General features: G+C 49.0%; 1 protein-coding gene across 8 annotated transcripts; it reads right to left on the minus strand.

Annotated features, from left to right (window-relative positions):
- Nucleotides 1–417: 417 nt before the first annotated feature.
- Nucleotides 418–13,620, minus strand: ZNF135 (zinc finger protein 135). 8 transcript variants are annotated; one of them, XR_011384283.1, is made up of 4 exons: nucleotides 12,798–13,620; nucleotides 9,810–9,916; nucleotides 9,406–9,501; nucleotides 418–1,841 (listed from the first exon to the last, which is right to left on the minus strand). XR_011384283.1 is itself a non-coding variant. In XM_070063349.1 (4 exons), exon 4 carries the CDS (start codon nucleotides 6,371–6,373, stop codon nucleotides 4,928–4,930), a length of 1,446 nt encoding a protein of 481 aa, XP_069919450.1. In that variant the 5' UTR covers nucleotides 6,374–6,654; nucleotides 9,406–9,501; nucleotides 9,810–9,916; nucleotides 12,798–13,620; the 3' UTR covers nucleotides 418–4,927. The 8 variants fall into 8 exon arrangements, 5 of the variants coding, with proteins under 5 accessions (XP_069919450.1, XP_051691246.1, XP_017193391.1 ...); XM_070063349.1 differs by having other exon boundaries at nucleotides 418–6,654; XR_011384284.1 differs by lacking the exon at nucleotides 9,406–9,501.
- Nucleotides 13,621–14,439: the final 819 nt, after the last annotated feature.

Genomic DNA, 14,439 nt, shown 5'->3' on the forward strand with positions numbered 1-14,439 from the left:
GGAAGAGGAGCAGCCAGGACTAGAACTGGCGCCCATATAGGATGCTGGCACCACAGGCAGAGGATTAACCTACTGCACCATGGCGCTGGCCCCGAGAAACTGAATTTAAAAGGCAGTGGTAATTAAAACTAGCAACATAGAAAAATATTAGTGTAATTCAAGAAGATAAAAATAATTTTAATTGTCTAAAACATGGTGGTCTTGGTCAAATCCTAGTAGAGAAAGTGTAAAAATGAAAATAGCTGTGTTAGGGTCATGGGATTATAGAAACATTTACAAAGGGGCTTAAAATATGGAAAATTCACATCTCTTCATTCCATTTGTCCACAAATTTGTTGTAGCTCCACCCCCCCAACTGTGTGTATGTGATGCTCCTTGAGTTACGGTGCAGTTTTATTCCAATAAACCCATCATAAATTGAGAATATGGTATCAAAATGCATTTAATTATCCTATTAGACATCATAACAGCAACACACTAGACAGTAACAGTATGGGTAATTTACTCCTGTGATCCAATGACTGACAGCTGTGGCTCCCTCTGCTGCCTAGCATCACGAGAGAATACTGTACCACAATGGCAAAAACAAAATGTGTTTCTGATGTGATAAAGGCATATCCTCCCTGCTACCCAGCCTGAATCTATTGAAAACTGAGATTACACTGTTCCCTCACCTGAGAGTCCTCGGCCAGGACCACACTTGGGAGCTGTGGGTTTCTACAGCGGGACCACTTCAGGAGTCTAGGGCACCGTTCTCACATTATGTCCAGGTTCCTGTTTTCAGAATCATCCAGTGCCTTTGTGGACAGATTACCAGCCCACTGCAGAGCAACCAAAGCAGGATCTCAGGTTTAACACCCTACAACTTCAGATTGTTTTCATTTACAACAAAATCCAGGGACCACCGCCCTTGGAACTGCAGGAACATCCACAGGATTCTCCAGGAATGGAGTTGCTGCAGCCTAGATTCACTGGGACTCAAACTGACACCACTAGGGTGGGGTCCCTCTTCAGAAACAACTCTAAATGACAAAGAAAATTCGGTGCTTGCCCTTAATGTAAGGGGTTCATGAGAGTGACCTTAAGAATTTCATCTTCATTAACTGTGGCAAAGCCCTGATACCAGATTCTCAAAACATAGTGCAGCACAGTCATTTCGCAAGACAAATAAGCCTGAGTTTTAGGAAGGGCAGCTCCCAGAAGTCCCAGTGAACAACAGCTGTATTTCCATCTGCACCTGCAGCATTTCTGCAGAGCTCCCAAAGGCCCTAGCTGTCCCGATTTTAACCAGACAACAAAATGATTTTGATTGATGATTCTTCCACTCAAGGTGTATGATTTTGGTCGCTAGTCACCAGAAATCCAACTCCAAACTGCAGCCACCTTGACAGATCTTATTTCCCAGGTGATCAGGAGACATATTCCAGGGTGGGGCAGCTGCTTGACCTTTTGACGACTCTGGGCTCTGCTGTCTTGAGTTGATTTTCTCCCCATGATGGTTCCTTCACCTTTAAGATACTGAGCTGTCTCCTTCCTCCTTTGTATGCAGAGGGAGAGATAATCTGTCTTATTAAAGCATGAGGCCTTCCTCTTGGTGTAAATGAAGCAACAAGCCACTTCTGGATACCACAGTCACTGTGGGAATGCCTGGCTCATAATGGCTGCAGCCTGGGCCCTGACCCAGGCACTCAATAGAGGGAAGGTGTTGCTGCAGTCGGCTCACTCGGGAAGGAACCCAGTAAGTGCAATCTTTTGCGGAGTCACTAGGGCTGCCTGGGAGGGAGAAGTAGGATCAGAGAGGGTGCTCCCTGCCTTCAGAGAGGTTGCTGAGAGCAGCAGGCCTTAAACAAAGAAGCAAATAACGATCAACGTAAATGTTACAAAGGAGCATGCCATGAAGTTTCCAGAACAGGTTCCCTGAGAAATAGTTTAAGGGTTTGAGAAGGGAGGATGCACGGGTATTACCCAGTTGATAGTTTGAGGGACTGGTCCCTTAAAGAAGCAGTAAGCACCTTCCCATAGGCCCTGAGAAGGGTGGCAGATCAAGTGTGTGGAGCAGGGGCTGTCATACTCCAGAGAATACAAGAGTCAGCCTCATCGTGACCACCTGAAATATTCAGACATATGTTCTGGAGCAGGGTCCAGGGATCAGCCTTGAGTCAAAACCAAAAATTTATGGGTAGCTTTATGAAAAACATGAGTTCAGAAAAGCAAACAAGATTTTTTTTTTTTTTTTTTTTTTTTGGACAGGCAGAGTGGACAGTGAGAGAGAGAGAGAGAGAGAGAAAGGCAAACAAGATTTTTGTAGAGAGCACACAGATGTCTGGGGTACACTGAAACCCAAAGCAGGGTACAGATGACCAATTCTGCTGGACCTTGTCTTCCAGAGAGGTTTTTCTTTCCTCTGAAGAGTGGTAGGAAGCCATTGGAGAGTGTGAGGCAAGAGTGACCCAATTGTATTTAAGAAATATCTTCTCTGAGAGTGTATTAGTTAGCATTGCTGTGTCACGAGCCATCCCCCCAAAAATGAATCACTGCCATTTTGTTTTGCTCAGAGATTCAGTGGATCAGTACTGTGGAAGGGGCACAACAGGGATGGCTTGGGTCTGCTCCACCATGTTTGGGGCCTCAGCTGGGAATTTTTTTTTTTTTTTTTGACAGAGTGAACAGTGAGAGAGAGAGAGATAGAGAAAGGTCTTCCTTTTTCCATTGGTTCACTCCCCAATGGCTGCTGCGGCCAGCGCACCACGCTGATCCAAAGCCAGGAGCCAGGTGCCTCTCCTGGTCTCCCATGCAGGTGCAGGACCCAAGCACTTGGGCCATCCTCCTCTGCACTCCCAAGCCACAGCAGAGAGCTGGACAGGAAGAGGAGCAACTGGGACAGAATCCGGCGCCCCGACCGGGACTAGAACCCGGGGTGCCAGTGCCATAGGCGAAGGATTAGCCTATTGAGCTGTGGTGCCGGCCTCAGCTGGGAATTTAAAAGCTGACATTTCAAAAGCTTAGATGTGGACTGTATACCAAATGTGCACTTGAACTATGGCTACTGTTAACTGAGATGTGCAGCAAGTATAAAATGCACACTGCATTTTGAAGATACACAGAAAAAATGCAAAACATCAATTCTTTATAATGACATGTTGAAATGGTAACATTTGGGCTATATTGGGTAAATAGGACTTAATTTTACCTGTTCTTTCTTTTTAAATTGATTATTAGTATATTTAATGTTAGCAATGTGGCTTACATGTTTTTTTTTTTTTTAAGATTATTTATTTATTTGAGAGATAGAGTTACAGAGAGGGGGAGACAGAGAGAAAGATCTTCCATCTGTTGGTTCATTCCCCAAATGGCTGCAATGGCTGGAGCTGGGCTGATCTGAAGTCAGGAGCCAGGAGCTTCTTCCAGGTCTCCCAAGTGGGTGCAGGGGCCCAAGCCCTTGGGCCATCTTCTACTGCTTTTCCAGGCCATAGCAGAGAGCTGGATCGGAAGTGGAGCAGCCAGGACTCAAACTGGCACCCATATGGGATGCTAGCACTGCACGCAGAAGCTTTGCCTACTACGACCAATGTGCCTTACATGGTTTCTATTGGGCAGTCAGTGTTCTGTGAACTATTTACTGAGACTTTCTGAATGTGCTTTTAAATGAAATGACACTGAAATTAATTCCAAAAAGAGGCATTCCATAAGCATACCAAGAGGCAGTGTTAGAAGACTGTTTTCTCCAAAAGAGAAATCTGTTTCAGAGTTGTGATTTGAGAAACCAAATTGACTTGACATAACAACAGCCAGTCAATGCAATGTGAATACAGATTCCAAAGGCAGCAAGTCACCATTTAAAGGTTGTGGATGTCAGAGAGACTATGATTTATATTCAGTGTTCAATGCAACAACATGGGCTTCATGTTAAAACTTTTATACACACATATAAAACTATTAAACACTAGGAAGAAGAATCAGTGAAAAACAGTTCTGGAGGGTATTAACTTATACATTTTCCAAAAGAGGGAACTCTTGTAAAAAGTGGTTCTGACACAAGGTGCCATCACTCATAAGATCATGGCTTAACAAAGGAAATAATTTTCTCTTTTTCAACAAATAGCAACATCTGCTTTTTAATGCCTCTGAATCCTGCAGAAAATTATAGCCGGAGCAGAGCAGCAAGAGCTACCTTAGAATCTGTGAGACTCCATGGAAATAGCTTTACATTTTTGAGTCTTCTCATACAAAGTTTTTTAAAACTGCTGCATATAAAGATTAATTTATTATAAAGCACTATAGAGATAACTAATTTAAAATCTGTTTTCAGTACACTGATACTTTGTCAAATGGGATTCAAATCCATGAGACTAGCTGCCATGTACAACTTAGACACTAATCAGAAAACTTCATATCTAGGTAGTCAGGTATCCATGGGGATTCTATGAACATGACATTTGTGAAATGCCATATTGTTTTTTAATGAAATATCGGTCAACTTGCACCATTCTAAACACCCTCCCCACACCAGTGTAATGTGCAATAATGGCAAATTCTGACTACATTTGGTTCTTTTATATGAAAGGTATTTGTTGGATTTCTCACTACTCTGAACACCTCTGGTTTAGCATATGCTAAGTCCTTGGGCAGAAACCATCCCCACTTCTCTTTTGTAGGTTGTATAATACTGCATTAATGGGCACTCGGGGTTGAAAGTCCTCAGTGCTCACCATCTGCACACTTCTCTGCTGTTTAGATCTGGGGATTGGTGGCCTAGAGCTTGGTAGTCCCACAGTCATTTGTCAAGGTGAATTCTGAGGCTGAGGAGTATATTATGTGTGAAAGCTGTGTACAAAAGTGCTGTCTCTCAAGAGCACGACTGGGTCAAGTCTAGTAAGGAATGACCTAAGGTTTCAGGCTTTCCAACAGCCCTAGCACATGAGTGGGCCTACCCACTGTGAACTCTCTGGTGCTTGGTAAGGGAAGAGCTGTGTGTAAAGGCCCTCCCACAGTCTCTGCACTCATAGGGCTTCTCTCCTGTGTGTATCCTCCGGTGCTGAGTTAGGTGGGTGCTCTGCCTAAAGGACTTCCCACAGTCCTGACATTCATAGGGCTTTTCTCCAGTGTGCGTCCTTTCGTGCTGGCTCAGTGAGGAGCTGTGACTAAAGGATTTCCCACATTCGTTGCACCCATAAGGCTTTTCGTTGGTGTGAATCCTCTGGTGTTCTATAAGAAGGGAGCTCTGGCTGAAGGCTCTGCCACACTCGTTACACTCATAGGGCTTCTCTCCTGTGTGGATCCTCCGGTGCTGAATGAGGGGAGCAAGCTGGCTAAAGGCCCTGCCACATGCGGTACACTCATAGGGCTTCTCTCCAGTGTGGATTCGCTGGTGCTTAGTCAGGGATGAGCTGTGGCTGAAGGCCTTGCCACAGTCACTGCACTCATAGGGCTTCTCCCCTGTGTGGATTCTCTGGTGCTGTGTGAGGTGTGTGCTCTGCCGGAAGGCCTTCCCACACTGACTGCACTCATAGGGCTTCTCTCCGGTGTGTGTCCGCTCATGCTGGCTGAGCGAGGAACTGTGACTGAAGGTTTTCCCACACTCATTGCAGCCATAGGGCTTCTCTCCCGTGTGGATCCTCCGGTGCTCAGTCAGGAGTGTGCTCTGGCTAAAGGCTTTCCCACATTCACTGCACTCATAGGGCTTCTCTCCTGTGTGGGTCCTCTGATGCTGAATCAGTGGCGTGATCTGGGTGAAGGCTTTTCCACACTCGTGGCACTCATAGGGCTTCTCTCCAGTGTGGATTCGCTGGTGCTTGGTCAAAGATGAACTGTGGCTGAAGGCCTTGCCGCATTCTCCACACTGATAGGGTTTCTCACCAGTGTGGATCCGCAGGTGCTGTGTGAGGTGGATGCTTTGCCGGAAGGCTTTCCCACACTCATTGCACTCGTAGGGCTTCTCTCCTGTGTGAGTCCGCTCATGCTGGCTGAAGGAGGACCTGAAACTGAAAGACTTCCCACATTCACTGCACTCATAGGGCTTTTCACCTGTGTGAGTTCTCTGATGCTGGATCAGTGGGGCAATCTGGTTGAAAGTCCTCCCACAGTGGGTGCATTTGTAGGGTTTCTCCCCGGTGTGGATTCTCTGGTGTTTGCTAAGTGCTGAGCTGTTTCGGAACCCTTTCCCACATTCATGGCATTCATAAGGTCTCTCTCCTGAATGTGTCCGGTGGTGTTCGATGAGTGCTGAGCTGTGACTAAAAGCCTTTTCACATTCCTGACATTTGTAGGGTTTCTCCTTTGCATAGGTTTTCTGTTGAGCATTTGACCTTGAGTTGGGCTTTTCCCTCTCTTTGTGTATTCCCCATGTGTGGGGGCCTTGTCTTTCAGGAGTCATTGGTTGAGTTGGGAGATCAGGGCTCAGACCCAGATTTTCCCCAAACTCATTCCCCTGGCACTGCTTCCGAGTGGGTATCTTCACTGGTGTGAAGGCCACATGCGCCACAAAGCTCTGCAGGCTCTCACAGCTCCACTCCCAGTGGCCCTTGGTAGCCTCACTCTTAGAGATCCATGGACGGTCCCACAGGACTCTTTCTACCAGGATGACACCATTGGGTATTTCCTCAGATATGCTTTGCTCTGGAGCGGACTGTCTAGTTTCAGATCTACTTTCCAAGTCTGAGAGAAACAAAACAAGGACATATCCCTTAATATTCAACCTCGGAGAAAAGATTTTGTGGTGGTTAAGGGAATACAAGAATAAAAGCGATGATTTTGAAAGGTTCAACGCAGAGTGGCTTTGCCAATTTTAAAATACAGTTCTGCAAACCATGGAAGGAACAGGAAAAAGAAGGGTCACGGAGACTAGCCATGGGTAGGGGGTTAGTAATAATGGGTATGGGTAGTTTGACAGGGGAGCACAACGAATGAGACTGGGGAGGAGATGCCAAGGAGACAGCATTTAGGCAAAATGTTCACAGGTGTAAGGAGTGGCACACCCTGCACTCTCCCAGGTGACAACAAAGGAAACGTGACCACATGAGGAAGGACCACTGAGCCCAGCCCTCCCGTTGCTGGGATTCCATCTCATCTTGGCAGCACACTGCCGTTGTATTACCTCACCCTAGATGTAAGGAAACCCACCAGCTCTCCCAGACCAGAAGTAGCTGCAGTATCCACCCCTAGGGGATGGATCAATGACCTGGGATAAAGGGAGTAACTTTAGTCTGGCTTGATTTATCCAACAGGAGCCCTCCTGAAGGCAGAGGCTTCAGTCTACCCCAGTCACCAACACACCCCCAAATCCACAGCAAGAGATGAGCAGACAATTTGAATGAACAAATAACATGCATCCCTTCCTCCTTGTTCTTGGCAGGATTGCCTTTTTTTTTCTTTTTAAAAATTATTTATTTATTTCGAAAGAGGGAGAGAGAAAAACCTTCTGTCCATTGGTTCACTCCCCAGATGGCTGGGGTTGGGCCAGACTGAAGTCAGGAGCCTGGAACTCCACCTGGACCAGCTTCTTACTAATGCAGACTCTGGGAGGCAGCAGCGACCCCTCAAGTGGTTGGGTCCCTGCCACACATGTGGGAGACCTGAAGTGAGTTCCTGGCTCCTTGCTTCAGCCTGACCCAGCCTGGGGTATTGTGGCTCTTAGATGGGAGCCTGCTATCTGTATCTCTTTGGTTTTTAAATAAATAAAAAATAACAAACATAAAAAAAAAACCAGCAAAGGGTCCATGTTGTGGCACAGCAGGTTAAGCCACTGTCTGCAATGCAGGACTGCCTTTTTGCCTTGGTACCCAGCCCTCTCCATATAGCCATGTCCTCAGTGCATACTGCCCCCATCCCAACACTGGTCTGACCTAGAGGGGTGACAGAGGCATGTCTCCTATCCTATGTTTTGCTCCATTGAAATAAAAAAAAAAAAGTAAAGCCAGATGGTTTGGCAGAATAGTGGCTTCCAAAGATGTTCATGTCCTAAACTCCAAAATGTGAGTATGATGTTGCCTTCTATGGCAGTGAGAAATTAAGGCTGCTTATCATTTGCCATTAGGATCAAAAGTATCCAGTGAAATGAGAAGAGTCCTTAAAAGTGGGAGAGAGAGGCAGCAGGGCCAGAGGCAGGTGATATGTGAGGTGTAACTTCGGAGATGGATGTGATGAAAAGCCAAGGAGTGTGGGCAGCCTCTAGAGGCTACAGGTGCACAGGCATGTATTTCTAGAGCCTCTGTAAGAAGGGCTGCTGCCGACACCTTGACTGTGGCTCTCTGAGAACATTTTGGACGACTGACCTTCAGAATTGTAAGATAATGTGCTTGAAGCCAGTAAAGTTGTTTTAGTTTGTTAGAGGGACGATGGAAAGTTAATAAAATAGGTAAGACCTATTTATCAAGGTGGAGGGATCCTTCTGTAACCCCTGCTCACACTGGCCAGCCCTCTTGGACACTGGTATTGGACTACTATTCAGCGGGAGGGCCTAATGCCAGTAGGAAACTGCCTGTCACGGGGCAAGGATCCCCACTTTGTACAGAATTGCCTGCTGGTGCCTAGAGCTGGATAAGAGCTAAGAACAGAACCACTCCATCAACCCACAGATCACACGGCAGAACCCAGCGTGGATCCACTAGCCACAGGCAAGTAGCTTTTAAATGATTCTCTGGTTTAAGCCACTGAGGTCAGAGTGTTTGTTCCACAGGAGCTGACAGAGGCACCACCTCAGGGCCTTGCACTTGCTGCTGCTTCTGACTGGAACACTGTCCTCTCAGTGGTCTCATGACTCAGTATTATTCAGCTTGACATCACTGTAACAAATACCGGAGGCAGCAGAAGTCTAAAATCCATGATTAGGGGGCCCCATTGCTTTGACCTCTGGTAAGGGCAGCAGCAGCGCATGTATCCAGAGGAATCTTAGGTCTCCAAAAAGGGAGTCAGAAAGAGAGATTGAGGGTCCTGAATCCCAAGGGGATGTCCCACCCTGTGACCTGCTTCCAAACCCCTATCACCTACAGGTTCCACTACCTCCCATTAGTGCCCTGTAGGGACCACCCTTTAATCATGGACCTTTGGTCCAATCCAATATTCAAACCCTAACACTGAGGCTTCAGCTCATGCCATCTCCTTGAAAAGGCTGCTCTCCTTCTCTGCACTAAAATTCCTCCATCTTCATTCTAGTCTCTACCTCATTATCCATTTTCATTTTTTCATCATGTACCACACTCAGTAATAATCTCACTCATATTATTATTCCTACCTATTTATTGTTTGACTCTCTTCCTTGACCAAGATTGTAAATTCAGCCAAGAGGAGGACTCATCTCACCCTGGTGTTTGGTTAATGTTCACTAAGAGACCGAGTAGTCAGTTTTCTGTGAAGATGGAGAGCAAAGGTGAATGGGCTCCGCCTGCCCCCACATGACTACTGTCTCACCTAGGCACACACTTTGTGAAACTCCAGGATGCACTGGCCATGGTTCTGCCTCTTGCTCCAGTGGGGAGATGACATCTGGCTTTGGGAACCAATATCCTGCCAAGGAGGAGACCCATGAAGTGAACATTTCTATCATAGGATCCTCCCTGATTCTCTGGCAACTCCACCTTCAATCTTTCAGGTCCCAGGTGGCTGTGGGCATCAGGTGGCCACAACTGTCATGGTAACAGCCTCTGATGTTCCCCACCGTTTCTATTCCAACAGATTAGTTCCTAGCCACACCTCTTGTTCCAGGGTAGACATGTTACTCAGGATTTGCCAAAAAAAAGCTTTACTACCTCTCCTGCTGGCTGGCAACAGTGACTACTGTGAAGGTCACCTGGCAGACAAACAAGACAACTTACAGGCCCTTGACAAGATATGCCTGGGACACAGCTGCTATCTTCTTTGTTGCACTTAGACCCAGGAACAGCACCCTGGGAGCAGTCTTGTCACCTCCAGAGGGGCCCATCTGAGAACGGAGAAAGAGGTCGCTGTGGTCTGATTGCCAGTATCCCCCTAAAATGCATATGCTAGAAACTAATCCTCAATGCGATAGTGTTGAGAGGTGGGCCTTTTGGAACTGAGGACTCCACTCTCATGAATGGGACTGGTGTCTTTACAAAAGAGGCTCAAGAGCTCCTTTGGAAAGGATTTGGCAAGAAGGTGCTATCAATTAGGAGTGGACCCTCACCAGCCACCGAATCTCCTAGCCCCTGACCTTGGACTTGCAAACCTATACAACTGTGAGCAATGTATTACTATTGTTTTTTTTTTTTTTTTAAATTTTTTTTTTGACAGGCAGAGTAGACACAGAGAGAAAGGCTTTCCTTTTCCGTTGGTTCACCCCCTCAATGTCCGCTGCGGCCGGCGCGCTGTGCTGATCCGAAGCCAGGAGCCAGGTGCTTCTGGTCTCCCAAGCGGGTGCAGGGCCCAAGGACTTGGGCCATCCTCCACTGCCTTCCTGGGCCACAGCAGGGAGCTGGACAGGAAGAGGAGCGACCGGGACAGAATCCGGCGCCCCGACCGGGACTAGAACCCGATGTGCCGGTGCCGCAGGTGGAGGATTAGCCTATTGAGCCACGGTGCCAGCTTGTATTACTATTGTTTATAAATTACATGTTCAAGCATTTTGTTTTTATAGCCCAAATGGCCTCAGACCGAAGTTTAGATGGGGGAGGTCAATAGTGAGGAAGCCTGCGACGGCACCAAAGGAAAACCCAGACCTACCCTGGAATTCTGCAGTCGGGGACCTCATATGTTTCCCTTACTCCATTCTTCTCTGCTTCTGGTATTCCCAGGTTGGTTCTGTGACTTGCTAAAAATACTGATCCTCTTTGATATATCCTATACTAACACAATCAGGTTCTTGAAGCCCAGATTTCTGCTTATAAGGCCCAGATCCACCTCCTATTTTTAACCTAAGTGCATCAGAATCTGTGCTGATGTGCTGTGATAAACACAATGGTGGTCTCACCCAGAGACCAGAGTCTGAATGTCTCCAGCAGCACCTCACGATACAGTGTTCTCTGGGTGGGCTCCAGGTGCCCCCATTCCTCCTGGGTGAAGTCCACAACCATGTCCCCAAGGCCACTTGCTCCTGAAACATCCCAAGTGTCTTCAGCCAGACCAAGCCTGGCACTGGTCACTAGTGAGGGGAGCTGGTGAACAGGAACACCAGCCAGTCATGACGTGATAAAGTTCACGTGGGTCTGGAGGTCTGGTTCAGGTTTTCCTCCAGAACTGTGAGTCAATAAATGTGTTCATTCTAAGTTGTCCAGCCTCAGGTACACTGAGTAGTGTAGTGAGGAAGTGACTGAGACCTAAAGACTGACAAGGAAAGCTGGCTAAAGTGCACTCCTGGCTAAGGAAGAGTGAGGATAGCACGGGCCAAGTGGGGACTCAGGTCAGGGCCTGGGAGGGGTGAGGAGGTCTATACTCACTGGGGCCCTGGCTGTTAGGATCCCGATAGTCATTCTCTGATCGTCTGGCCTCTTGTGAGGACAGACAGCTCCAGCTCTGGCAGAAGAGGGACTAGAAGACGCTGGGTTGGTCTCTGTGGGGCTCTGGGTGCAGGTGAGAAGGGCTGCAGCTGAGAGCCTGGGGACCAGCACCCAGGGCAAACCTGACTTCAGTGAAACTGGCTTGGCCTGCTACGTGACTGGTGCACTCCAGATGTTGCTGAAGAATCATCTCATATTTTCCTACCCTATTCCACAGACATGGAAACTGAGACCAGGGAGGGCACATCAGTTGCTAGCACTAGTGACTTCCAGGGTGATTATGAAGGCACTCAAAAAGTTCAGGGAAAGATGGAATTAACAGATAAGGTTATTTTAGTGCCAAAGATATTGAAATCCATGCACAGTCATATTTCTGTTATTAGGATGGGAGCCAGGCACCATTTGGCATACCTCAATTTCTCTCTTCCCTCAGACGAGGGTGGCGACCCAGCAGGCAGTCCCATCCATGGCCGGGATTACAGGAATTAAAGTATATTAAAGGTTGAAATGGAACCCAGCAGGTTACATGTGATACCGGGACTGTTGCTGAAATGGAAGCTTCTTGCTTCAGTGAGCAGCCATTTAGCTCTTGCTACCTGCAGGGCCTAACTGATTTTCCAAAATGAGCCTCTCAGGCCAAGACTGGGAAGGTCCCTCGCGTGACACTGCCCATCCTGCTCAGCTACGGATTTACGGATTTCTTACATCTCCCTGAGGGCTCTGCCGCATGGGCTCCAAGGGTCGGAGACAACGTTGGCGTCTCCACAGAGCTTCTTGTGCTTACAGCACAGCCACATACATGTTCGCACATTAACGAAGGGGCCTGCCTGGTGCTGGCAGCCAATAAGTCTAATAATAAACAGTTTTCTGGGTCCCTGGCAGCTGAGAGTGAAATCTTGAGCCCTCAGTGCCCGCGACCCCCACACCTCCATCCTAGGGTCTGAAGTCCCAGGAAGGTGCGAGCTCCTGAGAGGACTCCATCGTGGGACCCCCTAAGCCTGGGCGTCCCACCGCGGCAGTGCGGGATGCAAGTCAGACTGGCCCCAGCCTCAGAAGGGCCCAGCCTGTGCCCCTAGGACCGGGATATCCCAATCCCTCCTTTAAAAGCAGGAGCAGCACCCTTAGCCCCGGCCCCTCCTCTCGGATCCTCAGCCTCCTCTCACCCGCAAACCCGCCTCAGTCCGAGCGGCCCCGCACACCCACCATCCCCGAGACGATTCTCCTCAGGCCCAAAGCAGCCAAAGGGACTCGACAGCGACTGACGCGCGGTTAGGTTCCGGCCCGGACCGCGCCCCAGGAACACCCTCCCGCGACCCTGCCCCTCCCCAAACTTCCCCGGATCTCACTTACCCACCGGACCCCAAGACAAAAGCCCTGGCCGCACCAACCCGGATCGTGCCCATGCCTGCGAGTGCCGGACTACAACTCCCAGCGGGCCGTGCGGGAGCTTCCGGTCGTCCACAGGCTCGCCCGGTCCGGCCCGGGGCTCTGGGGCTGGGGGCCGGGCTCGGGTTCCGATCGAGCCCCGGGACAGCCCTGGGCGGGCTCAGTGCCACACGTCCGCCGCAAAACCCTTCCGCCTCGCGCGGCTGCCGGAGGGAAAGTCGAAGGCCGAGTCCGCCGCCGGCCGAGCTGCGCCTGCGCAGGAGGGACGCGAGCCAGGACTCCCAGAGGGCCTCTCGCGCGTCGCGGCGTGTCGCCGTTTGGAGACTGGAGTCTTTCTGACGTCAGTCTGTCGTTGTGGCGTGGCTGCCGGGGTTTCCGCGTGAGGGGACTGCACTCTTGGATTGGCGCAGCTGCCCGGCTCGGGGACTAACAGGGAGACCAGAGAGAACCTCGGGCGGGAGCGGCGGGAAGACCTGGGGACCAGTCTCAGGACGGGGCAGACCCCACGAGGGCGCAGGGAACGCCGGCGTTGGTTCTCTGAGACAGCTGCGTGCGCCCTGCACGCTGGAGACTGTCAGCCTCACTGTCCGAAGTAAAGGTGTGATTCCGAAGACGCGCGCAGCGCAGAACATTCAGGCCTGAAGCATTCGCCGAGCCCCGAACACAGGCTGAGCGGCTCCCAGAGTGAATTGATTAGTTCTGAGGAGCACCATGTGAAGGCTATTCGACATTTCTGACTGTTTCATACGTTGCTGTGTGATTGTGAATTTGAACAGTGGCATAAGATTCAAAGCCTTGCTGACTGCATTGTGATTTTTTTCTTTTTTCCGACACTCACCAAAGCCTGCCAGGCCCTAGGCCCAGGTACAGCGGGCGACAGTGGATGAGCAGGGACATCACCATCCCCCATTCAAGAACTCGCTTTCACCAGCGTACAGCAGACGTCCTGTGGCAGTGAGCGAGGAGCTAAGAAAATCCCAGGTGGGTCACGAGCTTTTTGCTGTTTAAGAGAGGACAGAGGCCTGCGCCGCGGCTCACTAGGCTAATCCTCCGCCTGCGGCGCCGGCACCCCGGGTTCTAGTCTCGGTTGGCGCGCCGGATTCTGTCCCGGTTGCTCCTCTTCCAGTCCAGCTCTCTGCTGTGGCCCGGGAAGGCAGTGGAAGATGGCCCAACACCTAGCTCCTGGCTTCGGAGCTGCAGCGCCGGCCGTAGCGGCCATTTGGGGAGTGAACCAACAGAAGGAAGACCTTTCCCTCTCTTTATCTCACTGTCTAACTCTGCCTGTCAAAAAAAAAAAAAAAAAAAAAAAAGCTGATGAAAAGTTTCAAGTCAAGGACAGTTTTTCTTTGACTGAATCAACTCTGACTCTGAAAACAAAGAAGACAATAATTCTTGAAGAAAAAAACCATACTGGTTACATTTTCCTTACAGAAACACTAGGAAATGTTTCGCTGGCTCATAAATGGGTTGAAGAATTCAAATTCTGTAAGCTTTAAAACAGTGGAGATTATGAAAAGATGTAATGGCTCAAAATAACAGTTCACTGATGTAAACAAACAGAATACCTTCTTTCATTTATAAAAACATTAAACATTCAGTTCCAGAA

The sequence above is a fragment of the Oryctolagus cuniculus genome, chromosome 18 (genome assembly GCF_964237555.1).
Source record: "Oryctolagus cuniculus chromosome 18, mOryCun1.1, whole genome shotgun sequence".
NCBI classification, from domain to species: Eukaryota; Metazoa; Chordata; class Mammalia; order Lagomorpha; family Leporidae; genus Oryctolagus; species Oryctolagus cuniculus.

Coding starts and splice junctions, on each gene's coding strand:
- ZNF135 (XM_070063350.1), bottom strand. CDS start 11,024: ATGGTTGTGGACTTCACCCAGGAGGAATGGGGGCACCTGGAGCCCACC. Junction 9,502..10,921: donor ATTCAGACTCTGGTCTCTGG/GTGAGACCACCA, acceptor CCTCCTTGGCAG/GATATTGGTTCCCAAAGCCA. Junction 6,655..9,405: donor TTCACAAAGTGTGTGCCTAG/GTGAGACAGTAG, acceptor TGTTTCTCTCAG/ACTTGGAAAGTAGATCTGAA.